This window comes from Drosophila takahashii, chromosome 2R (genome assembly GCF_030179915.1).
Source record: "Drosophila takahashii strain IR98-3 E-12201 chromosome 2R, DtakHiC1v2, whole genome shotgun sequence".
Taxonomy (NCBI): domain Eukaryota; kingdom Metazoa; phylum Arthropoda; class Insecta; order Diptera; family Drosophilidae; genus Drosophila; species Drosophila takahashii.
Window position 1 is genome coordinate 17,306,666 of NC_091679.1, and position 27,961 is coordinate 17,334,626.

The window sequence follows — 27,961 nt, forward strand, 5'->3', positions numbered from 1 at the left end:
TTGAGATTTCCCACACATATTCTTTGGTTTCCTACGCCGCGCAAGTTTATTTTAGCCGATCGCCACGCCCCCTCTAACGCCCACAATCGCCCACTAACGATTTTAAAATGGGTCCTGCGCCCACATCTTTAAAGATTTCCGAAAAGTATAAATGCAATTTTGTTGTGTATATTTATACCTATCGAAATGTAGAAGACATTTTTCAAATCGGACCATTCATTAAAAAGTTATACGCAATCAAAATTTATATGTCTATCTCCCTCGCACTGCCCTTAGCTGAGTTACGATTATAGTCGGGACACCAACCCGACTATAGCGTTCTCTCTTGATTTGAGTTTTTACCGTCCTCTTATTTATATTAATGAGCATTATTTTAGCAGGCCCCATGAATTACTCGAACTTTTCTTTTAGTTGTTAAATAAATTTTTTATAATGTTTTAAGTCCCCAAATTTTTGACTCGGCATAAATGACCCCCTGACACCCCTGACCGTTTCATGGAATATGGGTTTTTGTAGGTAAAGAAACGGTCGAAGGAAGGGAGGGCAACATAGATCTCTACAACATCTGAGATTATAAAGTGTTCACGGAGTAGGCAAAGTGCAATAGACCCCCTAGTTTTAGATGTTCGTAAATGTCTGGTTAAAATATGTAGTATCTCGTCCCTTTATTATAGCTTGTCCTGTCACGCGAATATTTTTATACCCTTGTAGAGGGTATTATAATTTCACTCAGATGTTTGCAACGCAGTGAAGGAGACGTTTCCGACCACATAAAGTATATATATTCTTGATCAGCACCAATAGCCGAGTCTATCTAGCCATGTCCGTCTGTCCGTTTCTATGCGAACTAGTCTCTCAGTTTTAAAGCTATCGCGATGAAACTTTCCCGAAAGTATTCTTTCTATTGCAGGTAGTACATATGTCGGAGAGAGCCGGATCGGACCACTATATCTTAAGGCTCCAATAGGAATATTCAAACAAATTTAAGAAAATTCATTGTAACTTTGTAGGAAGTAGGCGTTTTGATTCTTGACTAGTTAAAAACAAAATTTAAATAAATAGAAACGCTGAATCTGGAATCCCTGGAACTGCACCGAGTGAGCATTCTTTTATCTACAAGGGTATATAAGCTTCGGCTGGCCGAAGGTAGCTTCTTTTCTTGTTTTTATTAATAATGAAAATAGGCCGTTCAAGAGAAGCAGCCAAAACCTACACCAGTTGTCGACGAGCCAAGCCGGAGAATAATTTCGCGTGGGCTCTTCTCTTAGTCAACATCTTGGCCTGAGAATTATGAATGTTCGTTACATTTATAATTATATTCTAATTATCATTATTAGTTTATGGCGCCCAACTTCATGGCCACGTTTTTACGTTGCTCACGAGATACAATTTTGTGTTTTAACCAGGTTCTAAATATTTGATTTTACTTGTGCAAAAATCGGGCAAACAATTCTCGTATTGCTAAGCTTGGAGACTCAGATATTTTCACTCAATTCAGCTTCGAACCTCACTTAGAATTCCACTCAAACGCTTCGGAAACGAGATGAGTCATTCGTCCACACTTGACCAAAAATTTTAGGAAGAGGAAGAAGGCCTACTAGTATACCTTAACATTTTAAAAGTCAATAGGTTTGGTCATTAAACGCTTAGGAACTGCAGGTTTTGAGATTTTTAGCTATAATTTCGCTACCTGACCACGGTTAATGAACCAAAATTCAAAGTTTAAATATTGCAGGAGTAACCTAATTACTCATCAGACAGATCAGCTTGCCATAATTCGCATTGGATATGCAGTGGATTTTATTCACATAAAAATTCGCTGACCACGACTAAAGGCATAGCTAACATGCTCCGCAATTGTAAAGTGCGAAGCAGACGGCTCGGATTATAGGCATTGTCGCGAAGGTCGTACGATCGGCTAGCCGCTGTCTGCGAGTGGCGCCTATTGTTGTTGTTGTAGTCTTTGGCAAAGCGATAAGCGCAATGCACATGCAATTGTATTTTATGTTTTCTTTCTATGCACTTTTCTTATCTTTGTTAGGTTTGTCACAGGGGGAATATTTATGTCCGACGTTAAATTAATCTATGATGTTTATTTCTTTTGCTTTTAATTACAAATTTATTTTATTTTCTTATTCAAATTTATATTTTATTTTTATTATTTATATTATTATAACATGTTCATATTTTTGCTGTCGATCAATATTTGATTTTACTCTGTGTATTCGAGCAGTTCGATTGCATTTTGGTTTGAGTTCGAATCTTGAGTAGTTTTGCATAGAGAGTTGGACAGCTGATTGTTCAGCTGAGGTCATCGACCTCGCAAACAAAAGGAGATAAGAAGACCAATTCCTGGTTGTGATTTCGTACTCGTTTTATGCAATTTTCTCGTTTTATATATCTCGTATTTATACGTTACATTGAGTTTAGTTTTCACACCAGAATTTCTTTTATATATTATGTAGCTTATATGTATACCCTTGCAGAGGGTATTATGATTTCAGTCAGAAGTTTGCAACGCAGTGAAGGAGACGTTTTCGACCCCATAAAGTAATATTCTTGATCAGCATCACAAGACGAGTCGATCTAGCCATGTCCGTCTGTCCGTCTGTCTGTTTTTACGCAAACTAGTCTCTCAGTTTTTGAGCTATCGGGACGAAACTTTCTTTCTATTGCAGGTAGTATATATGTCGGAACCGACCGGATCGGACAACTATATCTTATAGCTCCCATAGGAAGGATCGGAAAAAAAACTTTAAAAAATTCTAGCTTCGGTGTTTTTTGAAATATTACCTTCTACTTTTGGGGATAATATTTTTTTAATATTTCTGAATTTCGAATTAATTATTTAAAAAATCGGACTACTATATCATAAAGCTGGCACTGGAACGATCGGAAAATTAATGGAAAAGTAATAGGAAATAAATTCTAGCTTCTTTGGTTTTCATCGTATTATCTTCTACTCTAGGATATGACTCTTTTTAATTATTTCCGAATTTCAATTTTAATTTGATCAAAATCGGACGACTATATCATATAGCTGATCTGCAAGGGTATATAAGCTTCGGCTAGCCGAAGCTAGCTTCCTTTCTTGTTTTTTTTAGTTTTTAGGCTAGGATTTTTTTTATCGATTCAATATGGCTGATGGGGAAGGTGCCGAAACCCGCCAGTGTTCGCTGTGCGAGTGTTATTTAGACTCCGCCAAAACATATAAAACTAAATGCAAGCATGAGTTTCATCAATCATGTATCGCAAATTATTCCAAGACCCACACTACATGTCCCATTTGCCAAACCGCATGTTTTGAGAAACCAGGAACTCCTTCTCAAAATACCCGTCAGCAGAAGGCTCAGGTGCTAACTGCGAGTGGCAATACGCCAATAGGAGATCGAGGTTCAGCAGGGTTGGGAACTTCTCAAACAGCATTAATTGAGAACACAGTCAAAAGCGCTATACAAGGCATGCAAAATGAATTACTAACCCTGTTGTCAGATAAAATGGCCCAGCTTATAGATACCAACCTTGCGGCTCGCTTTCAGCCAACGGGTATAAATATCTCTGAGCATGAAGAAGAGAGAAATGTGGAGCGACAAATATCAGTAGATCACACGGGTGTTCAAGCAGTCTCGGGGCTAGGACATCCTAGGAGCTTCACATCCGACCTAAACCAGAGGCCAGATAAGGTAGGCCACATCATAAATAGCTGGAAATTGCGTTTTAGTGGCAGTTCTGATGGTATCAGCGTAGATACTTTTATTTATCGGGTTCAGGCTCTCACAGAACAGACTTTGGAAGGTAACTACTCGATCCTTAGTAGCAATGCGAATCTCTTGTTTAAAGGAAAGGCTAGGGAGTTTTATTGGAGATGCCATAGGCGAACAAGCAATCTTCAATGGGAATTCCTTTGCAATGCTCTGAGAAAACAGTTTAGAGATGCTCGGACGGACATGGACGTGAGGGAGACCATTCGCGATAGGAAACAGCGAGAAAAAGAAGGATTTGACTCCTTTTACGATGCGGTGGTGGAAATGATGGACAGTTTGGAAGTTCCGTTGGCTGAAACGGAGGTTGTTGAAATTTAAAAGAGAAATTTAAGGCCTGAAATTAGGCAAGAGATTTTAAATCTGCAAGTTCTAACTGTGGAAAAATTGCGAGAAATTTGTCGTCGTAGAGATGATTTTTTGGAAGATGTGCGAAAGACTCAGGGCTACCAAAAGGTCGTTCCGTTCAGAAAAAAAGTCTCAGAATTGGTCGAGGAGGTCAAATGGGAAGATGCCGAGGAATTTTCCGATGCCGATCTCAGTTGGGAAGTCGGGACAGTGGCTCTTATCTGCTTTAACTGCCATAAAGAAGGCCACCGATACCAAGATTGTAAGGCTAAGAGAAAGGTTTTCTGTTATAAGTGTGGCCTAATGAATGCCTACAGTCATACCTATGTTTGGTGCCAAAAAAACGGAAGGACGAACACAGGCAGCTATCGCCAATCGACCTGTGTTCCACCAAACAAGGCAACCAACGAAGAAGTGAATCCCCCATAAAAAGTCCAAATGTTTGGGAGTCTGAGTCCAATGAAGGTCCAAAACTTTCAATTGGTTGGTCTAATATAATAAGTAATAATGTTAGTTTAGACAGTCCGAAATTACATAAAAAAATGTCGAGAAATACAAAAAGATTAAGATCGTTTTGGAATTCGATTAAAACCATCAATTGTATACGTTTTAAAAAACATGATAGTCGTCCGCACGCCGAAGTCAAGTTATTGAATAGGGTAGTAACAGGATTGTTGGATACCGGTGCAGCTATAAAAGTCATCGGCGGTAAATTAGCAGAGCAAATCATACTTAGTAGGGTTAAATTCAAAAGTGTTTCGATGGTAGCACACACAGCCGATGGAGCGAAACATGATGTCATAGTTAAATTGAAAACCGAAGTGACTTTTAAGAACATATCTAATGAGCTGGAGTTTCACATCGTGCCGTCCTTGGGTCAGGATCTATATCTAGGGATACATTTTTGGAATACCTTTGACTTATTACCACCATCCATGCAACTCTCTGAAATAGTGTCAGGCAATCACATACTGTCCGATGTACAACGAAATACTCTCAGTGAGGTAGTGGCCAAAACTACATTGATTTCTCATGAAATTGATATCGGCGATGCTAAACCGGTCAAACAGCGCCATTTTCCCGCATCTCCCGCTGTAGAAAAACTTCTATATGCTGAAGTCGATAGAATGTTGGAAATGGGGGTGATAGATGAGTCCTAGAGCGCTTGGTCGTCACCAGTTGTTCTTCTTCAAAAGCCAGGAAAAGTACGTCTGTGTTTAGATAGTCGCAAAGTCAATGCTGTGACGAAAAAGGATGCATATTCTTTGCCGCAAATCGATGGTATTTTGTCACGACTACCCAAGGCAATGTTTATCTCCAGTTTGGATCTGAAAGACGCCTATTAGCAGACCCCTCTAGATCCAAAATCGCGGGATAAGACGGCTTTTACCATTCGGGCTTACAAACGCTTCGCAAACTATGACGCGTCTAATGGACAAGGTCATACCAGCCAATCTACGCAATGAGGTTTTCGTTTATTTGGATGATCTGTTGGTGGAGTCGGATAGCTTTGAAACCCTTCTAAAAGTGCTAGGCCTAGTAGCTGAGCAGGTAAAGATAGCTGGTCTAACTCTCAACGTGGAGAAAAGCCATTTTTGTATGCGATCAGTGAAATATTTAGGTCATATAGTTGGGGAAGGAGTTATACGGACTGATCCAGAAAAAATATCGGCAATGTCTGAATTCCCTCTTCCGAAGAACTTGAAATCTCTAAGAAGTTTCCTAGGGATGGTAGGCTGGTATCGCAAGTTTATTAGCAATTTTACCTCGGTAGCCCCACTAACAGACTTGCTTAAGACCAAGAAAAAATACCAGATGACTCCAGAAGGCGAAACAGCATTTAATCAGCTAAAAACTATGCTTTGTTCTGCTCCTGTATTACGCAGCGCAGATTTCAATAAGCCCTTTTTCGTGCAGTGTGACGCGAGTAAGACTGGAGTAGGTGGAGTCTTGGTACAAAAAACTGAGGAAGGTGACGAATATCCAATCGCATTCGTGTCCAAAAAGCTAAACAAGGCACAACGCAACTATTCAGTCACTGAGCAGGAATGTCTAGCTGCCATAGTATGTATTGTGAGGAGTTGAATAACTCCCCACAAATGGCAGCAACAACAATAACGGATCGCCGGCCGCATACCAGTTACGGCGAATTAGCGTAGTAGCGGCGCGGCGAAGAGAGAGTGGAGACTTCAAGGTGAAGAGAGAGTGGAGACTTCAAGGTGAAGAGAGAGTGGAGACTTCAAGGTGAAGAGAGAGTGGAGACTTCAAGGTGAAGAGAGAGTTTGGAGAGTGAGAGTCGGGAGAACAAGGGTGCAGAGAGAGAGAGAAAGGGGAGATTTCTCCGGCAGAGCGAGAGCGCCGGGTGCAAAAGGGATTAACGGAACAGGCGCCGGACTTTGGACTCTGCCGTGGACTTCGGACTAGGAGGTCAAGTGCCACATCTCGGCAACCAAGCGGCACACAAGCGTGCCACATGCACCATTGAATGCAGCGGGACGACGGCGACAAGCAGAACAACAACTAAAGGCCGTGGGCGATGTGCAAAGGAGTCAATCAGGAACCTTGGACTTTGGACCTGCGTTGGAGAGTCGCCGCGGGCAAAGCGCAGAAGGAAATAACGGAACTACACCGGACTTTGGACTCTGCAGTGGACGATGGACAAAGGCCACATCTCCGCAACGGAGCAACACACAAGCATGCCACATGCACCATTGGATGCAGCGGGACGGCAGCAACACGCAGAAATAAAAGCGGAGGCCATGCGTGAAGGACAAGTGGGTCAAACGGGAACCACGGACTTTGGACCCAGAGTGGAGAGTTGCCGCGGACAGAGCGCAAAGGGGAAATAACGGTACCCGGAGGCCCTATATAAAGCCGCCGGGCGCTGGCAGCAGGATCAGTCGATCACGAAGAGTCAATCTATCAAGATCAGTCCAGATAATCCACGTGAACAAGTCAGCCAGTACAGTGAACAGTCAGTGAGCAACGAAAGTCGAGTCGCCGGAAGCAACGCCGTGGGAACCTACAAGGATCGAGATCGCTACGTCGAGACGTTCGGGATTGGATCACCAGGAATCTCCGAATTGAGACACAGGTAGCTGAGGTCCAGAGGGCGTCACACGGCTAGGTCAAGGCGATCCGCTTTCATTCCTGTCTCAACGAAATCCTCGCATCTAGCTTGGAGCGTCGAACAGGTCCTGAGTGGTGAAAGCCTGCGACAAGAAATCGTGAGCTTGGGAAGATCCTATCCTATCGGCCAGAAGGGAGATCGGTCAATCGTCTGTGGTCTCGAGTGGAGCACTCCAGAAGAGCCCTGCGGTTTGAGTTGTGTAGTCCCGGAGCGGCGTGTGTCGGAACCCCGAGTGAAACGAGCCAGAAGGGAGATCGGTCGAGCGTCTGTGGCCTCAAGTGGAGAACTCCATAACAGCCCTACGGTTGAGTCGTGTAGTCCCGGATCGGCGTACGACCAAGACCCCGAGTACCAGAAGCCACGCTACGTCAAGCCAAGCAGCCACACACCACGACAGACCAACCTACGCGGAAACGTCAAGGACGATAAGCCAAAGGGGGAAGCTAGGGCGGAACGTTCGTTCCGCGACCAGGAATTATCGACGGCCACGAGCGTCCATATCAAGATCACTGTACTATCACCCCGCAATAAACCCACTAAGAACCCGTGAATTCTGTGCTTTCTCACTGATCTACTGGGCGGTCACGTTTATATAAATTTGGTGGGACGAACACACAACTATACTGAGCTAGCCGCACGAATCTCGTAGCGAGCCGACATAAATATTCAGTTCGTTACATCTGGCGCCCGTGGGGACGGGGGCGCCTCGATAAGGCGGTCGATTGGCACTGGACGATAGTGCGATCGATGGGCACAAGCTAAATGGAAATATCATGGTGAATATCGCTGCGATCAGGTGGCAACGCTACACCTGCGATATCGATAGCGGATGATATCGATAGATTATGAATATCGGTTCCGAGCGGAACCAGATCAGAGATCGTCGCGGGAAATTCAAACTACGTGCCCGCTGGCATACCGATAGCCAATGGTTATCGATGCCCAGTGGGACCAGATGGAGGATCGGCGCGGGCGTTTCAAAATTGCTGCAGAGATGCCGACTTGCGCCGTAGAAACTCTCGGAGTTGAAAGCGTCGAGGAAGCGTCGAGGGAGCAACGATGGAGCGGCGAGGGAGCGCCGAGGGAAGCAGCAGAAGCAGCGCAAGGACTCAATGGCTGGGATACACGAGGAAACGCCGGAGAGTAGGAACGAGTTTTCTTTAAAACTTCCCGAAGTAAGGGGGGAATGTGAGGAGTTGAATAACTCCCCACAAATGGCAGCAACAACAATAACGGATCGCCGGCCGCATACCAGTTACGGCGAATTAGCGTAGTAGCGGCGCGGCGAAGAGAGAGTGGAGACATCAAGGTGAAGAGAGAGTTTGGAGAGTGAGAGTCGGGAGAACAAGGGTGCAGAGAGAGAGAGAGAAAGTGGAGACTTCTCCGGCAGAGCGAGAGTGCAAAAGGGATTTACGGAACAGGCACCGGACTTTGGACTCTGCCGTGGACTTCGGACTAGGAGGTCAAGTGCCACATCTCGGCAACCAAGCGGCATACAGGCGTGCCACATGCACCATTGAAAGCAGCGGGACGACGGCAACAGGCAGAACAACAGCTAAAGGCTGTGGGCGATGTGCAAAGGAGTCAATCAGGAACCTTGGACTTCGGACCTGCGTTGGAGAGTTGCCGCGGGCAGAGCGCAGAAGGAAATAACGGAACTACACCGGACTTTGGACTCTGCAGTGGACGATGGACAAAGGCCACATCTCCGCAACGGAGCAACACACAAGCGTGCCACATGCACCATTAAGTGCGGCGGGACGGCAGCAACACGCAGAAATAAAAGCGGAGGCCATGCGTGAAGGACAAGTGGGTCAAACGGGAACCACGGACTTTGGACCCAGAGTGGAGAGTTGCCGCGGACAGAGCGCAAAGGGGAAATAACGGTACCCGGAGGCCCTATATAAAGCCGCCGGGCGCTGGCAGCAGGATCAGTCGATCACGAAGAGTCAATCTATCAAGATCAGTCCAGATAATCCACGTGAACAAGTCAGCCAGTACAGTGAACAGTCAGTGAGCAACGAAAGTCGAGTCGCCGGAAGCAACGCCGTGGGAACCTACAAGGATCGAGATCGCTACGTCGAGACGTTCGGGATTGGATCACCAGGAATCTCCGAATTGAGACACAGGTAGCTGAGGTCCAGAGGGCGTCACACGGCTAGGTCAAGGCGATCCGCTTTCATTCCTGTCTCAACGAAATCCTCGCATCTAGCTTGGAGCGTCAAACAGGTCCTGAGTGGTGAAAGCCTGCGACAAGAAATCGTGAGCTTGGGAAGATCCTATCCTATCGGCCAGAAGGGAGATCGGTCAATCGTCTGTGGTCTCGAGTGGAGCACTCCAGAAGAGCCCTGCGGTTTGAGTTGTGTAGTCCCGGAGCGGCGTGTGTCGGAACCCCGAGTGAAACGAGCCAGAAGGGAGATCGGTCGAGCGTCTGTGGCCTCAAGTGGAGAACTCCATAACAGCCCTACGGTTGAGTCGTGTAGTCCCGGATCGGCGTACGACCAAGACCCCGAGTACCAGAAGCCACGCTACGTCAAGCCAAGCAGCCACACACCACGACAGACCAACCTACGCGGAAACGTCAAGGACGATAAGCCAAAGGGGGAAGCTAGGGCGGAACGTTCGTTTGCACTAGGCGTAGAAGCGAAGTGAAGCGCTCGGCAGCATCCTTGCGTAACTTGGACTGCCAGCGCGATCTGAGTGGAACTCTAGTGGGACCATCCGGGACAGAGCAAGGGACAGACGGTGGTGCATCGAGAGGAGACACTCCTGGAGATCGCGACCTCTGTTCACCCTAGTCTGGGAACGGTGACGCTTCCCTAAACCCGCGCAGCTGAACTCTTGGCGAGTTTAAGACGCTACGAGTAGGGGTCGATTGTACACAGCCGAGACGAGCAACGCCAAGCATCTTCAGGGAGCCTCAGGGATCTTCAGGGAGCTGCAGAGATCGTCGAGGGAGCTACAACACCGGAGCACTCCGTCAACGAGGAGAGCACCAAGTCATCAAGGCGACCAGGAATCATCGACGGCCACGAGCGTCCATATCAAGATCACTGTACTATCACCCCGCAATAAACCCACTAAGAACCCGTGAATTCTGTGCTTTCTCACTGATCTACTGGGCGGTCACGTTTATATAAATTTGGTGGGACGAACACACAACTATACTGAGCTAGCCGCACGAATCTCGTAGCGAGCCGACATAAATATTCAGTTCATTACATCTGGCGCCCAAAACGTGATTGTCCCAGCAGTGAAAGCAACATAAAGCAGAATGGGAAAGAAGTGGATTTACCGCCTCAAGACAGAGGATTTTGCCTACGTCGCAGAGAGGCTAAACATCACTCTGGAAGGAAGAACAGACGACAAAAGAAAGGTATTGTCAGAATACTATTCTGAGACGGAGAACGACCCGGAACTTGTCGGGATCTGGGTCGAGCTGGAGGCAGCATACACCGAGAAAACAGCCCCAAGCATCACATTGACTCCCGCCGAAGGGGAATATCTATTGGCAAGCCTGAGCATCGACAACATGCAAAAGGAGGCACAAAAGAGGGAGCCAAGCCAGGAGAGGAAAAATACAGAGTTCGTACAGAAAACAGCAGCACCGGTACGGACTCCGACGCCCAGCCAACCAGATTATGCAAAGGTTGCGAAACAAGTCCGCGAATGGTCGTTTAAGTTCGACGGAATTGAGAAACCGTTCGAGTTTCTGGAGCGAGTGGAGTGGTCCGCAAATACATACGGCCTGGATTTGGATATGATTCCCCGTGCCATGCCAGAATTACTGAAGGGGAGGGCATTGAAATGATTCATCTCCAACAACAAACAGTGGCAAACCTGGGCGGAATTCATCCAGAGCTTTAACACATACTTCCTGCCGAGAGACTTCTTCTCCACACTTTCGGACAAAGTCAAGCAGAGGAAGCAAGGCTACGGGGAGACGTTTAAGGACTACATGATCGACATTCAGGCAATGATGAGGCCACTTAATTATTCGCCGACAGAAGCCCTCACCATCATCCGCCAGAACTGCACACCGAACCTAAAGATCGCCCTCAGAGCATACACAGTGGCAGATTTGGATACACTCATGGACCTAGCCGACGAGTTTGAGGAACTGGAGAAGGAACGGGAGACATTTGCCCAGGAGAACAAATTCGCCAGAGCAAAACCAGCAGCTCAGGCACAAACGATGTGCAGACGGTGCGAGGACACTGGCGACCAGGAACCCCGTGGGAACAGTCAATGGACACCGCCCCTACAAGACCACCGACAACAGGCAACCAACCCTCCGTATGAACGCCAGCGGCCGCCGATACAACACCAACAAAGGCAGCCAACAAACCCCTTGTGGAGGCCACCAATCACAACGCAGAGACCACGGGAGAGTACCCACATCACAGACCCCCAGGAGGCCTGCCGAAAGTGCGGCGGTCACGGGCACTGGGAACGCGGCTGTCGAAACCAGCGCCTGTTGTTCTGCTGGGTGTGCGGCAAAGTGGGTATCAGGAGCGTCGAGTGCTGCCAAAGAGCGGGAAATGGTCAGCGATCTCAGCCGCAGAGAGGCGGGCGGGGATCGCAAAATGCTTCCTCTCCAAACTAACTGGCAAGCTGATCGAGGAGGAGCAGCAGTTGTCCGCAGCGGTAACGATAGGTGGAGACACGTATAAAGCCACAATCGACACCGGGGCAACAGCGAGCTTCATAAGCGAGGAACTGGCGGACAATCTGGCTGCTCTCGGGCAGATCACAAGGACAAGACGGCAAGTTAGGTTGGCAGACGGGAGAAGCGGCGAAATCAGTGCACAGCTGGAGGTAGAAACAAGCGATTGACCATGAGCCTGCTGATACTACCAGGGGTAGTGGATTCGTTGGTGTTAGGATGGAATTTCCTCACGCGAGTCGGAACCGTAATAAAGTGCGCCGGACACGAGATCACAATACCGGCCAGGAACCGACACAATGGGTGGCTCGAGGAAAAGCTATCGGTGGCAGTCGTTCAACACACAAGCGAGGATAACGACACAGCGAAATTCCTGGAACAGCTAGCCGACTTCAACACCATGACGGGAACGTCGAACATGGCCGAGCATCTGATCACGATGAAAGACGACAAACCAATCAAGCAACGATACTACCCCAAGAATCCCAAAGTTCAAGGTGAGATCAATGCCAAGGTGGATGAGCTTCTCGAAATGGGGTATATAGAGCACTCAAAGAGCCCATACAGCTCCCCCATCGTAATGGTGAAGAAGAAGACGGGCAAATGGAGACTCTGTGTCGATTTCAGGCAGATCAACGCAAAGTCGATAAAGGATGCCTACCCAATGCCGCGCATAAATTATATCCTCGACCAACTGCGAGAAGCGAGATTCATCAGCAGTTTGGACTTGAAGGATGGGTACTGGCAAATCCCACTGGAGGAAAGCAGCAGGCAATACACGGCTTTCACGGTGCCCGGAAAAGGTTTGTTCCAGTGGAAGGTTATGCCTTTCGGTCTCCATTCAGCATCCGCGACTTTTCAACGAGTTTTGGACCAAGTAATTGGTCCGGAAATGTCACCCCACGCTTTCGCCTACCAGGACGACATAATAGTGATCGGACGCACGCTAGAAGAACACAAAGCGAACCTGAGAGAAGTGTTTCGGCGGCTGAAAGAAGCAAATCTGAGGCTAAACCCAGACAAGTGCCAATTCTTCAAGAAGGAACTGTTGTATCTAGGCCATCGAGTGACCAGCGAAGGAATAGGCACGGATCCGGAAAAGGTAGCAGCCATCGCCGAACTAGAACCACCATCCACAGTAAGAGAACTCCGACAGTACCTGGGCGTAGCATCGTGGTACCGCCGATTCGTACCTGATTTCGCGAAAATAGTCAAACCACTCAACGATTTGCTACGCAAGGGCAACAAGTGGGTGTGGACACCGGAACATCAGAAGGCATTCGAAGAGGTCAAGGCAAGACTCGTTGCAGACCCCGTATTGGCGTGCCCGGACTTCGACAAACCGTTCACCCTGCAGACGGACGCGAGCGACTACGGCATCGGGGCAATACTAACCCAGGAGACGGAGAACGGCGAAAAGGTAATCTCTTACTCAAGCAGAACACTCAACGCCGCCGAGAAGAATTACTCGACGACTGAGAAGGAGTGCTTAGCAATCGTCTGGGCGATCCGGAAGCTAAAGCCATATCTGGAAGGTTACCACTTTAAGGTAGTAACCGACCATATGGCCCTGAAGTGGCTAAACAGCATTGAGAGCCCTTCAGGAAGGATCGCCAGATGGGCCCTGGAGCTACAGCAGTACGACTTCGAGATATCGTACCGGAAAGGACAGCTCAACGTGGTGGCGGATGCCCTGTCAAGACAGCCACTACCACAAACGCTTCGAGGGATCAAAGAGACATCGGCGGCGGAAGCATCTGCAGCATGCAGCTGGACTCAAGGAATGCGCGAGAAGATTAAGACCCAACCGCAAAAGTACCCGGACTACGTGATGGAAGGTGACACACTATACAGAAACATACCACACCGAGCAGGCAGCGAGGATGTCGCAACGTGGAAGATGTGCGTCCCTAAAGCTCTAAGGGAAACGGTGCTAAAAGAGAACCACGACTCACCTTCAGCGGGCCACGTTGGAAGCCGAAGGACGATTGCACGGCTGGCAGCACGATATTACTGGCCAGGCATGCACAGAGATGCCCGAGCCCATGTGAGAAAATGCGAGATGTGCATGAGATTCAAGCCGAATCAAATGCAAGCGGCTGGCAAAATGCTAACGCAGGTGCCAGAGGAACCATGGGCAACGGTATGTGCGGACTTCGTCGGACCCCTGCCGCGTTCAAAGCACGGCAACCAAATGCTGCTAGTACTGATAGACCGATTCTCCAAGTGGACTGAGTTAGTACCACTGCGCAGCGCGACGGCCGAATCACTAAAGAAAGCTTTCAGAGAACGAATAGTCGCAAGGTACGGGGTCCCAAAGGTGGTCATTACGGACAACGGAGTACAATTTGCCAGCCGAATCTTCAAGGGTTTCCTAGCCGATATGGGTATCAAACAACAGTTCACAGCTCCATACACCCCGCAAGAGAACCCGACCGAGCGAGCGAATAGGACTGTGAAAACAATGATTGCGCAGTTCGCCGGGCAGGACCAGAGAAATTGGGACGAGAAATGGCCGGAACTCATGCTGGCAGTAAACACCAGCGTTTCGGAATCCACTGGCTACACCCCGGCGTTTCTTACTCAAGGCAGAGAGCCCAGACTACCGAGCGCCCTATACGATCGAGAAAACTTGGGAACCGGACGAGCTACCGAAACGCCGGACGAAAACGCCAATAAACTCAGGGAGATCTTTCAGATCGTACGGCGAAATCTGGAAAAAGCCTCCCAGGATCAAGCCAGGCATTATAATCTAAGGAGGAGGCAATGGACACCAGCAGTGGGCGACATCGTGTGGGCCAAAGAACACCACTTATCAAAAGCGGCCGAAGGATTTGCAGCAAAGTTGGCCCCTAGATACGACGGGCCATTCCAGGTCGTGGATTTTGTGTCGCCTGTAATATGTAAAATACGCCATGTAAACACTAAGAAAGAGCGGACCATACATGTAAGCGAGCTTAAACAACAAGAAACAAGCGAGCGAACGCAACAGGCAGAAACAACAAACGAACAACAACAGTGAAACTTCTCCAAGGATACTACCAGACCTCCAAGGATACTACCAGACCTCCAAGGATACTACGAGAACTCCAAGGATACTACCAGACCTCCAAGGACACTACGAGAACTCCAAGGATTCTACGAAATCCCTCCAAGGACACTACGAGAACTCCAAGGATTCTACGAAATCCCTCCAAGGACACTATGAGAACTCCAAGGATACTACGAAATCACTCCGAGGATTCTACAAAATCACTCCAAGGATACTACGAGGACTCCAAGGATTCTACAAAATCACACCAAGGATTCTACGAAAACTCCAGGGACACTACAAGGTAAATCCGAGGAAACTACAGGGAAACTCCGTGGAAACCCCAGGGAACTCGAAGGATACACAGAATACACAGATACGCTGATACACAGAATACACAAGGACACACACTAGCAGCGGACTGGTCGTCGGGCATTCACCAGAGGCATCCAAGAACACGCCGCGGGAAACAGAAACGCACAAGATGAAGCCACGCAGGAAATCATATGCACGGAGATTTTTTTTTCGTGCCCCGAAGAAAGGGGGGAGACGGTACAGCTTTTGGGCTATACCGTATCTAGCCAGACATCCCGGAGAGAAAGCACCAAACGGAAGAAAAACACAAAAACCCTGGAATATAAACAGAGTAAATGCCGGTCCAGCCAATTGGGCAACTCACCACAACCAAAGTGGTAAACAAACCATTGGCTGACAGAATGCGGCAACCCACGGTTCCGCCGCAGCCAGACTGGTCAGGGGCATTGACCCAAGACCCAAGGGCAAGGAAGGGCATAATTTGGAAGCATCTGAAAAAAAAAGGGTTAGAAAACAAGAACAAAATCACCGAATGTGCACTCACGGGAACAATTTTTGCAATTCACCATGAACTAGGGACGGGGGCGCCTCGATAAGGCGGTCGATTAGCACTGGACGATAGTGCGATCGATGGGCACAAGCTAAATGGAAATATCATGGTGAATATCGCTGCGGTCAGGTGGCAACGCTACACCTGCGATATCGATAGCGGATGATATCGATAGATCATGAATATCGGTTCCGAGCGGAACCAGATCGGAGATCGTCGCGGGAAATTCAAACTACGTGCCCGCTGGCATATCGATAGCCGATGGTTATCGATGCCCAGTGGGACCAGAGGGAGGATCGGCGCGGGAGTTTCAAAATTGCTGCAGAGATGCCGACTTGCGCCGTAGAAACTCTCGGAGTTGAAAGCGTCGAGGAAGCGTCGAGGGAGCAACGATGGAGCAACGAGGGAGCGCCGAGGGAAGCAGCAGAAGCAGCGCAAGGACTCAATGGCTAGGATACACGAGGAAACGCCGGAGGGTAGGAACGAGTTTTCTTTAAAACTTCCCGAAGTAAGGGGGGAATGTGAGGAGTTGAATAACTCCCCACAAATGGCAGCAACAACAATAACGGATCGCCGGCCGCATACCAGTTACGGCGAATTAGCGTAGTAGCGGCGCGGCGAAGAGAGAGTGGAGACTTCAAGGTGAAGAGAGAGTGGAGACTTCAAGGTGAAGAGAGAGTGGAGACTTCAAGGTGAAGAGAGAGTGGAGACTTCAAGGTGAAGAGAGAGTTTGGAGAGTGAGAGTCGGGAGAACAAGGGTGCAGAGAGAGAGAGAAAGGGGAGATTTCTCCGGCAGAGCGAGAGCGCCGGGTGCAAAAGGGATTAACGGAACAGGCGCCGGACTTTGGACTCTGCCGTGGACTTCGGACTAGGAGGTCAAGTGCCACATCTCGGCAACCAAGCGGCACACAAGCGTGCCACATGCACCATTGAATGCAGCGGGACGACGGCGACAAGCAGAACAACAACTAAAGGCCGTGGGCGATGTGCAAAGGAGTCAATCAGGAACCTTGGACTTTGGACCTGCGTTGGAGAGTCGCCGCGGGCAAAGCGCAGAAGGAAATAACGGAACTACACCGGACTTTGGACTCTGCAGTGGACGATGGACAAAGGCCACATCTCCGCAACGGAGCAACACACAAGCGTGCCACATGCACCATTAAGTGCGGCGGGACGGCAGCAACACGCAGAAATAAAAGCGGAGGCCATGCGTGAAGGACAAGTGGGTCAAACGGGAACCACGGACTTTGGACCCAGAGTGGAGAGTTGCCGCGGACAGAGCGCAAAGGGGAAATAACGGTACCCGGAGGCCCTATATAAAGCCGCCGGGCGCTGGCAGCAGGATCAGTCGATCACGAAGAGTCAATCTATCAAGATCAGTCCAGATAATCCACGTGAACAAGTCAGCCAGTACAGTGAACAGTCAGTGAGCAACGAAAGTCGAGTCGCCGGAAGCAACGCCGTGGGAACCTACAAGGATCGAGATCGCTACGTCGAGACGTTCGGGATTGGATCACCAGGAATCTCCGAATTGAGACACAGGTAGCTGAGGTCCAGAGGGCGTCACACGGCTAGGTCAAGGCGATCCGCTTTCATTCCTGTCTCAACGAAATCCTCGCATCTAGCTTGGAGCGTCGAACAGGTCCTGAGTGGTGAAAGCCTGCGAGAAGAAATCGTGAGCTTGGGAAGATCCTATCCTATCGGCCAGAAGGGAGATCGGTCAATCGTCTGTGGTCTCGAGTGGAGCACTCCAGAAGAGCCCTGCGGTTTGAGTTGTGTAGTCCCGGAGCGGCGTGTGTCGGAACCCCGAGTGAAACGAGCCAGAAGGGAGATCGGTCGAGCGTCTGTGGCCTCAAGTGGAGAACTCCATAACAGCCCTACGGTTGAGTCGTGTAGTCCCGGATCGGCGTACGACCAAGACCCCGAGTACCAGAAGCCACGCTACGTCAAGCCAAGCAGCCACACACCACGACAGACCAACCTACGCGGAAACGTCAAGGACGATAAGCCAAAGGGGGAAGCTAGGGCGGAACGTTCGTTTGCACTAGGCGTAGAAGCGAAGTGAAGCGCTCGGCAGCATCCTTGCGTAACTTGGACTGCCAGCGCGATCTGAGTGGAACTCTAGTGGGACCATCCGGGACAGAGCAAGGGACAGACGGTGGTGCATCGAGAGGAGACACTCCTGGAGATCGCGACCTCTGTTCACCCTAGTCTGGGAACGGTGACGCTTCCCTAAACCCGCGCAGCTGAACTTTTGGCGAGTTTAAGACGCTACGAGTAGGGGTCGATTGTACACAGCCGAGACGAGCAACGCCAAGCATCTTCAGGGAGCCTCAGGGATCTTCAGGGAGCTGCAGAGATCGTCGAGGGAGCTACAACACCGGAGCACTCCGTCAACGAGGAGAGCACCAAGTCATCAAGGCGACCAGGAATCATCGACGGCCACGAGCGTCCATATCAAGATCACTGTACTATCACCCCGCAATAAACCCACTAAGAACCCGTGAATTCTGTGCTTTCTCACTGATCTACTGGGCGGTCACGTTTATATAAATTTGGTGGGACGAACACACAACTATACTGAGCTAGCCGCACGAATCTCGTAGCGAGCCGACATAAATATTCAGTTCGTTACAGTATAAAACGGTTCAGGCCTTACATTGAAGGACATGAATTTACGGTCATAACAGACCATGCATTCCTTAAATGGCTCATGTCCCAGACCGATTTACATTCTCGTCTAGCTCGGTGGGCATTAAAGCTGCAAGGTTTTAATTTTAAGATTGAGCATAGAAGTGGCAGGCTGAGCGTTGTACCAGATGCCTTATCAAGAGTAAACGAGGCCGAACTAGCATTTATTGATTCTATTGATTCATGGACTGTTAATCGATCTTCAGTCGCCACAGCTCAAATCTGATGAATATGTAAAGCGTGCGAAAAGAGTAGAAGCAAATCAAGATAAGTTGCCAGACTTGAAGGTAGTAGATGGACTGGTGTACAGGAGATCAGATCATGCTACTGGCGACCCGCTGCATGATACCTTTATTTGGAAGCTTTGGATTCCCGACGAGTTAGTCTCAGAGGTGTTAAAAAAGTCCCACGATGACCCACTTGCTTCACATGGAGGCGTACATAAAACTTTAGAAAGGATTCGTAGGTATTATTATTGGCCTGGTCTGATTAATGATGTCAAGTCATATATTCAATCCTGTGAATCCAGCGACCACCGATGGGCGTGGCACCAGAATCACAGCGGTTCTTTCAGCGATTGTATGTTGACTTTTTAGGACCATAACCCAGATCTCGCTCTGGCAATGTGGGAATTTTCATTGTTTTGGACCATTACTCAAAGTTCGTGTTTCTGAAAGCGGTCAAGAAGCTCACAGCAAACGTGGTGATAAAATATATGCAACAGGAATTATTCCATACGTTCGGATTTCCAGAGACCATAGTATCTGACAATGGTTCCCAGTTTAAGGCGGAAGCCTTTCAAAAGAGGGCAACATAGATCTCTACAACATCTGAGATTATAAAGTGTTCACGGAGTAGGCAAAGTGCAATAGACCTCCTAGTTTTAGATGTCCGTAAATGTCTGGTTAAAATATGTAGTATATCGTCCCTTTATTATAGCTTGTTCTGTCACGCGAATATTTTTTAGGCCGTTCAAGAGAAGCAGCCAAAACCTACACCAGTTATCGACGAGCCAAGCCGGAGAATAATTTCGCGTGGGCTCTTCTCTTAGTCAACATCTTGGCCTGAGAATTATGAATGTTCGTTACAAGATATCTATTTAAAATTGAGCATCGCAAAGGAACGATGAACGTGGTTCCTGATTCCTTGTCCCGCGTTAACAAGGACGAAGTGGCAGCAGTAGATTTGCAGGATGGTTTGATAGTTGAAATAACATTGAGCCACATTAAATCTCCCGCTTATAAGGATCTGATAGCCAAAGTTGAAGAGAAGAAAGCTAATTTTCCTGATCTTAAAACAGAGGACGGGTACTTGTATAGAAAAGCAGAAAATTTTTACTGGATAACAAATATACGATGAATAGGCATGGAAACTTTTTTTAAAAATTTAAACTGATGTTGGGGGTATTTAAACTAATTTAAACTAATTTCTCTCATTAAATTAACGGTTTTGAAGGTGTATTATTAATTTTAATTTAAAATTCAGTACGTTCTTAATTATTTTTAATCCATCGGGAAGTTCGCTCCAACACCGAACAGCAAAAATAAAGAATTGTTTTTCAGAAAATGTTCTTCTGTGTCTTATGCATGCAATGTTATTCGTTAGTCTTTATTAAGTTTTTGTTTACTTGTTGCATCACTGTTTCCGAATATATCGACGCCGTAGAATAATGTTTTTAATCGGTTTTTGCCATTAGAAAAGTTGTCCCTTCTGGTAAGAATATTTGAGTATGGAACAGTTACGTTAAAGAACCATATGTTTTTCCAATAGCTTGGTTAATATGGTCGCTCCAAGTGAGTGTTTTGTTGACTATGATACTTAGATTATTTGCTTTTTCAGCATAATCAATGACTGCACCATCTATTCCTAGGGACGTCAGGGGAGTGGTATCAATTAATTTTATAAATAACCAAACATTTAGACTTGTTTGGGTTTATTTGTAGACCATTTAGCTTCGACCATTTCTTTACTGCCGACAATTCAGTATTTTACATCACTACACATTCTAGACAAAGGACGCGATACACACATTTGAACGTCATCGGCATACATATGGACTTTACACGAGGACACAACATTTCGAAGCTCATTAACATACATAGAGAAACGAAGAGGTCCTAGAACAGATCCATGTAAACTCCTCTAGAAAGCTGTTGGAAGGTCGTTGGAAAAATTCGGTATAGTCAGTGGTTCGATTCGGTCGGTAGACGCAACCCAGAATTAGTTTTTCTGTTTGGACAGATGCCGCGAGTTCAATAAATAGATATTATATTGTACTATTTGATTCATTTTTCCTGACTACTTTGGCTTAAATCTCTTATTTAAATAAATTGCAACACCCCCGCATGTCCATCACGATCAGCACGATACAAATTAAATCCTTCACAAAAGACAAAACAATCACTTACATCGGACGAAAACCATGTCTCAAAAACACATAGAGCATCGACTCCTGAGTTAACGAACAAGCATCTGAATTCTTCAATCTTTTTGGTAAGACTCTGGGCATTTATATGGCATATTTTAAGACCTTTATATTGCTTGCATAAGAGCTTGAGAACTACGTTGGTGTTCTCAATGGGGCTATTTATCAAAGAAAGCATTTAAAATGTTTATTAAAAGTTACGCATGTAAACAACCTAGATATAGTAATTGAGAGCGTCCTCATATATTAAAATTTGGCAATACTCCACAAAACAAAAACACAAACATTAAATACAGAAAATAAATTGAGAGAAATTCCTTTTATATTAAACACTTGATTAAGAGTAACTAAAAAAAGCCTATGCGTTAATGAGAAGTTATAAGGTGACAATTTAAGAGCGAAACCCAGCTTCGCTGATGCTGATGGAGTTTTGGAAGAGAGAGGGGGAAAGCTTTGGGGTTCGACTTCGTGTTCCTGAGCGAGCGCTGAAAGCTCGTCCATCCGCTCAATTCGAAAGTAACTCTCTCCTTCAGTACAGCGCACATGGACTAAACCATGGTGGAACTATACAAGGTGGTCTTGTCAGCTTAGTTGAGGACGTTAAATATGTTTACCTCTCTGTCTCTCTTAGGCGATAGAATGAGATAGCTAGATAGAGACTGACACAAATAACGTCCTCAAAAGAGGGCAGCTCTCGCGACGAGACCACCTTGAATAGTTCCACCATGGACTAAACCTCCTCGAGTAAACACAGCATATAACGTTTTAAGCTTTTTTTAGGCGCATCGCTTCTCTGAAGATAAGATAATTATCTTTCAAAAGCTGTTTATTTACATAGACCGTGGCGCTTGAGTCGACGCCCATCATATGCAAGTTCTGTTGTTGTTTGTTCTCTCTCGGACGGTGTCTAATTTAATTAATACAACCGGGTCAACGATCGAGTTTTGTTGTTTCCGCGCTCGATAAATGCCCCGAATTCTCGGCGGCGGAGTGAGTTTTAGTGAAAAACGTAAGTCGCATGCATTATTTGCTATGTGCTGAGCGGATATTTTCGTCTCCAACCCCCTAACTCTCGCCCGCAGTGTACGCCGCTCACCAACCTCGCGTTCCAGATGATCCATTCGTTCACGCAGCTGTTCTCGATGGGAGCGCAGATCGGCCACCTCCATCTCCAGGTTGGTGACCCGTTCAACCGACCGCTTGATCTCCTCAGATCAGGTCCACACGTTTGGAAAGGCCATCGATGATCCGCTGCTCAGCTTCTCTCACGCAAGTAACGGGACAAGAGGTATTTCGCTGCAATTTCAAGCAGAGTTGCTTCCAAGCAAGCTACAACGCCAAGTTTGGACCGTCATTTGTAAAAGCCCGTACTAGGACAAAAATAGGTAACTCTTACTACGAGCCTAAAGACTTACAAGCGAGGGGGTTTTGTAACGGCACCTGAAGCGACTTCTGTTAGAATTAATTAATTAGAATAAAATAGTTCAAGCGGGGATTATCTTAGTTAGTTAACAACTGTTCCAGAATTCGAAACAGCTGTTTCAGAGATGCAGTGAAAAGCTCGACTCTGGCTCCTGTCATAAGCATCTGCCACAGACTGCCGCCCATACCATAACCACACATATCCAAAATCCGGTAGAGTTCTTCTCTTTTCGACCGCCGTGATAGCCAGACGTACAATCCTTCCGCCTTTTCTATCCGCTTTTTGAAAAGTTGTAATCACAGTGAACATAATGCAAATTGGCCAAAATATCAGTCGCAAGTGCAGCAGATAATACATTTTTTTGTGTTGCGGGTTACAAAAACTCTGATGTAAGTGAAAACTCACAAAAAACTCTGGAATTTTCCATTTTAACCGCAACATAATCTCTAGATTTATTTCCTACGGGTCACGATTGGCGTAAAACCACGTTTAAGCCCAATCTTACTGCCGCCGCTAAGAAGTGCCCTCTGGGGCTTTTAAATTGGAATACTTTGCTGGAAACGACATTTGGAAAATTCCAGATCACCTTTACAGTACTGCGGGGCATGATCAGCAGGTAGATGAACATTATTTATTATATACCCGTTACTCGTGGAGTAAAAGGGTATATTGTATTTGTGCAAAAGTTTGTAACAGCTATAAGGAAGCGTTTCCGACCCCATAAAGTATATATGGGCACTTCCAAAAAAAAGTCCACCATGCCAAAAACCTTGAAACTTGAATAAAACATATTTCCACATGATTTTGCCCCGATATTAGTTTCTAATTAGTTGGATACTGAGCTTAACTACAAATTTGGAGTATAGTTTGATTATTTTTATGACAAACCCCACCAATATACGCAAAAATCTGTTTTTGGCTATTTTTTTGTTATTTTGTGGACCTGTCTTCTGTTGTAAATTTTTCCTATAGGAATGCTAATATGTGACATTTTTCTGTACTGAATGCTTCATTCACATGCTAAACTATTAAATTAAAAGCAAAACATCCAGCAATTGAGAGACAGAGGTAAAGAAATCCGCTTTACAAAACAGTCGGAAAAAATGTCCCGAGCGACATGTCCCGAGCGAATGTGGTTGAAACTGCATAAAAAAAAAACGGCAAAGAATTTTTGAGTAAAACCAAAAGCATTTCACAGCGACATGTTTGAACAACATTCTAAAAAAAATCGCATTCAAATATTCCATTAGAATTTGCTAATTTCTGCTGTTGTATGAACTTCCCCGAAATCTACTTCTATTTTTGTCCCGAGCGAATACGGCAGTTTTTTACCGATATCTTAAAAACTAAAATTGGTACAAAATCAAGATTTTTACCAAAAATAGAGCTTGGGAAGAGTGAAAAGAAAAGCCCATAATTTAAATTAAAATCCATTGTTTTACAATTTTTTTTCAACTTTAAAGGTGTGCAAATGTCCCGAGCGACATTTTGGAAGTGCCCATATATTCTTGATCAGGGTCACTAGCCGAGTCGATCTAGCCATGTCCGTCTGTCTGTCCGTATGAACGCTGAGATCTCGGAAACTACAAAAGCTAGAAGGTTAAGATTTTCTACACATATTCTTGGGCCTCCTACGCAGCGCAAGTTTATTTCAGCCTAGCGGCACGCCCCCTCTAACGCCCACAATCGCCCACTAACGATTTTAAAGTGTGTCCTGCTCCCACATCTTTAAAGATTTCAGAGAAGTATAAATGCAATTTTATTGTGTATATTTATACCTATCGAAATGTAGAAGACATTTTTCAAATCGGACCATTCATTAAAAAGTTATACGCAATCAAAATTGTTTATATATCTATCTCTCTCGCACTTCCTTTAGCTGAGGTTCGATTATTAGATAGTAGGGACACCAACCCGAGTACAGCGCTCGCACTCCCTTTAGCTGAGTGACGGGTATTAGATAGTCGGGACACCAACCCGACTATAGCGTTCTCTCTTGTTTCTTCTAGATTGTGCCCCACATCAATATTGGCGTTTAAATAAGCAAGATCTAAGACCGACATAACCTACAAGCAAAGGAATCACGTGGCATGGCAGACTAGACATTATTTTTATACCCTTGCGAGGGTATTATAATTTCAGTCAGATGTTTGCAACGCAGTAAAGGAGACGTTTTCGACCACATAAAGTATACATATTCTTGATCAGCATCAATAGCCGAGTCCATCTAGCCATGTCCGTCTGTCCGTTTCTATACGAACTAGTCCCTCAGTTTTAAAGCTATCGAGATGAAATTTTCCCAACAGTCTATTTTCTATTGTAGGTAGTACATATGTCGGAACGAGCCGGATCGTTTTAAGTAGGCATACCTGCAAGGGTATATAAACTTCGGCTGGCCACCTTAGAAGGGCCGCGATTGTTAAAAGAGATAGGCGACCAAGTTTGCCTATTACAGTCACCTGCCCGGGAGATCGATCTTTCGCCGCTGGAATGCCTACAAAATCAGTGTGTTTTAACCTTACATTTATCCTTGCCAAATATATATTCAAAATATCTCACACTTAAACAAATACTCTTGATTAAAAATTGAAATAAATAAATCCTATGTGAACTAAAGTGAATTAGAGAAGAACCAATTGCCGATCGCGACGTCTTATGAAGAAAAAAATTAATTAAGTAGAATTCGACTGGAAAGAAAAAAACATACTGAAATTATATGTAGATTTGATTGATCAAAATACTAGTCCCAATGAAAAAAACTTGCGGATATTACAAAACCATAATTATTGAATTTCGAATTTAGAATTTATTATTATCCTTACTTTATATTCCTAATCTATTAGTTTTACATTATATACATTTTTTATTTATTGCCTTAACTACCATTTAATCTTGAATTGCCTCTGTTAAAAAATTGCATAAGGGCAGCCGCACTATATGCCGATTGTTTTGGAAATCTCGCCTTTTTTCTGTCGTAAGCATATTTAAAACTTGTCTTAAATATAATAAAAAATAATAATTTCAGAAATGGTTTTCTTAAACCTAGGAAAAAAAACCATAAAAACTGAATTTTGTGAAAAACTTTTTTTAATTTAATATTTTTTTAAATTAATTGTGATTTTTTCTTGTGTGCTCTCCAAATTTTTTCTTAAATTAATAGCGATTTCGCCATTATATTATCTACTTTAACTTTTTTCACGGTCTTGGGCGTTATAAAAACTTTAATTTTTATAGTTTTAAAGAAAATCGTAGAAAGGCTACATAAATAATGCACAAATTTTATAATCCGAACCGCAATACAAGTACTTAAAAAAATTAGAAAAAGATGAGCAAAGCGCCGCAGCATTGTTTGCTAACCTTGGACCGCAATTTCCTGAACTTTACTTCTATAATATTCTGATAAGTTATACATATTCTGGTCATCCGTGGTCATTCGAGTTCTTAAGGAATCACTGTCCACCGAAGATATTTAATTGGCGGTTGTCGGGTCTGGCCTGCCGTTTAAAAACGGCGGAATTATGTCGGCAGAATTAAGTCGTCACCCCCCAAAAAACAATGCTTTTAATAATCCATCGAGGGTAATTTTTTTGCGATTTTTGGGGCACAGGCACTTTTGCTAGACTATTACCGTGAATTTCAATGATCGCAAATAATATATTCATGCTATTCAAGTGTGTCACAGAAACCAGCGACGGACTTGGGGACGGTTGGTTTGGAAACCAACCCATCAAAACCGTAAATTTGCTCTGAGTTTAGGAACATTTGCTTCAAGGCCTTGGTTGGTTTAAAATTGTGTACTTGACTTTCAAACGGTTTCTGTGACCCCGAGATTTGCTATTCTCCCCCGTCTGTCCGACTGTCCACGTGAACGCTGGGATCTAGATCTGGAGAGTTGCGGTTTTAAATTTAGATTTCTTAGCGCAAGTTTATCATGCCATTATGCCACGCCCACTCTAACACCCACAAACCTCAAAAAGCTGTGGCGCCCACAGTTTCGAAGCTAGACTAAAAATGTAAAATCAAATGTATTTGATTCCTCAATTCCTACCGTTTGACCTAAATAAAAATTTGCCCACTCTAACGCTCGCAAACGCCCTTAATGATTAGTGCTACAGAGTAAGCTGTGATTATTGTTTAAGTCTGGATTTTTCTGAGATTTAACTCCGAATTGACTGTCACGTTTCACGTGGTATAAAAAGTGTATTAAACCCCGTAAATAGAAAACTGCAGTAAAAAGTTGATTGAAAACACTGAACATGAGACGATGAATAGACTGATGCTATTATGTGTATATATGAAACTAAGAACTATTTTGTAATTGAAACTTACTTCAAAAGCGTATCGTAAACCATCCCATGGTTTTATGGGCATTTTTCCAGCCATTCGTGAACCCAATAGATCCCAATTGGTGTAGTTGTGAATATATTCAACTAGGCCGGCTGGTGTTATCTCGCGCAGACCTTCAATATTAAAATCAGCAGGAAATCCACTTAGGAAGGTAATATTGTGACCCCTGAAATTAAGGTTATTTGTTAGTCAGAGAGCTAAGTTTCCATTTTCAAAGTATGTTACATATTGACAATCAATGAATAGTCAGATTTTACCAAACCATTACTGGATTTAGATATGGATATTTATAATATAATCAAAACCAGGGACCGAAAATAACTGTTATTGTAAATTTTTCCTTCCAAAAAAATCATGCACTTAGAAGAGTCCAAAAATTTTTTGAAATACACCATTATTTTTGTAAGCCATTGTAGTTTACAAATCCGTAATGATTTTTATTTATTTGATTTTTATAATAAAAGTCAAAAATAACTGTTATTTGTTGATTTTTATGTATAACAGTTATTCTCTTGACATTTTTGAAAAAATGAAATTATTAAAAAAAAACATGCAAACCGAGTTTTATATAAATTACAAAAAATCTTAAAAAAAAGCCAACCGTGCATATTGTATAACTATATTTTTTTAAAATTTGTTTTACCCACAAAATCGCCATAAATCAAGTTTGAGTTTTATTTTTGATCACGACGAATAACGGTTATTTGACAACTTATATAATAAAACTCAAAAAATAACAGTTATTCTTTGACTTTTACTTTACAAATCAGAAAATAACTGTTAAAATGTGATTTTTAACATAAAACTCATAACAGTTAGGGTCCCTGATCAAAACAAAATGTCAGTTGCACTTGGGAAAAGGAATGGGGGCGCAAGAGAGATTTTAGGAATGCATTTTTAAAGTACATGAGACCGTTCGCGGTCGTTATGACACCAGATTTTTGGATAGTGTTATTGATTTAAGGATTGGCAGTGAGTCGGTAGTTGATATTAGATGATATAGTCTATTATAGTCATTGCAGAGTATTCTAAAAGGTTCATGCATTGCATACAATGATTTAAAACTACACCCAAAAAAAAGTAGTCATCAATATGCCCCTATTTAGGTGTCAATGTGACACTATTGAGTGGAAAAAAATCTTTGATCCGAACGTCATTAAATTGACCCTATTCTGGTGTCACTTTAATACTTTCGAAAATATTAATTTGACCCCTTTTGGTGTCAAAGAGCCACTAGCCGGTGTCATTTTCTTAGTATTAAATAAAATTTGACA

The 27,961-nt window shown here is 44.9% G+C and overlaps 1 protein-coding gene across 1 annotated transcript in view; it reads right to left on the bottom strand.

Annotated features, from left to right (window-relative positions):
- Ugt50B3 (UDP-glycosyltransferase family 50 member B3) overlaps window positions 1–27,961 on the bottom strand; it is a 47,041-nt gene that overhangs the window by 18,017 nt on the left and 1,063 nt on the right. Inside the window, exon 3 of the mRNA XM_044392761.2 lies at window positions 26,670–26,853. Coding sequence (XP_044248696.1) covers window positions 26,670–26,853 — 184 coding nt within the window. The remainder of the gene's footprint in view (window positions 1–26,669; window positions 26,854–27,961) is intronic.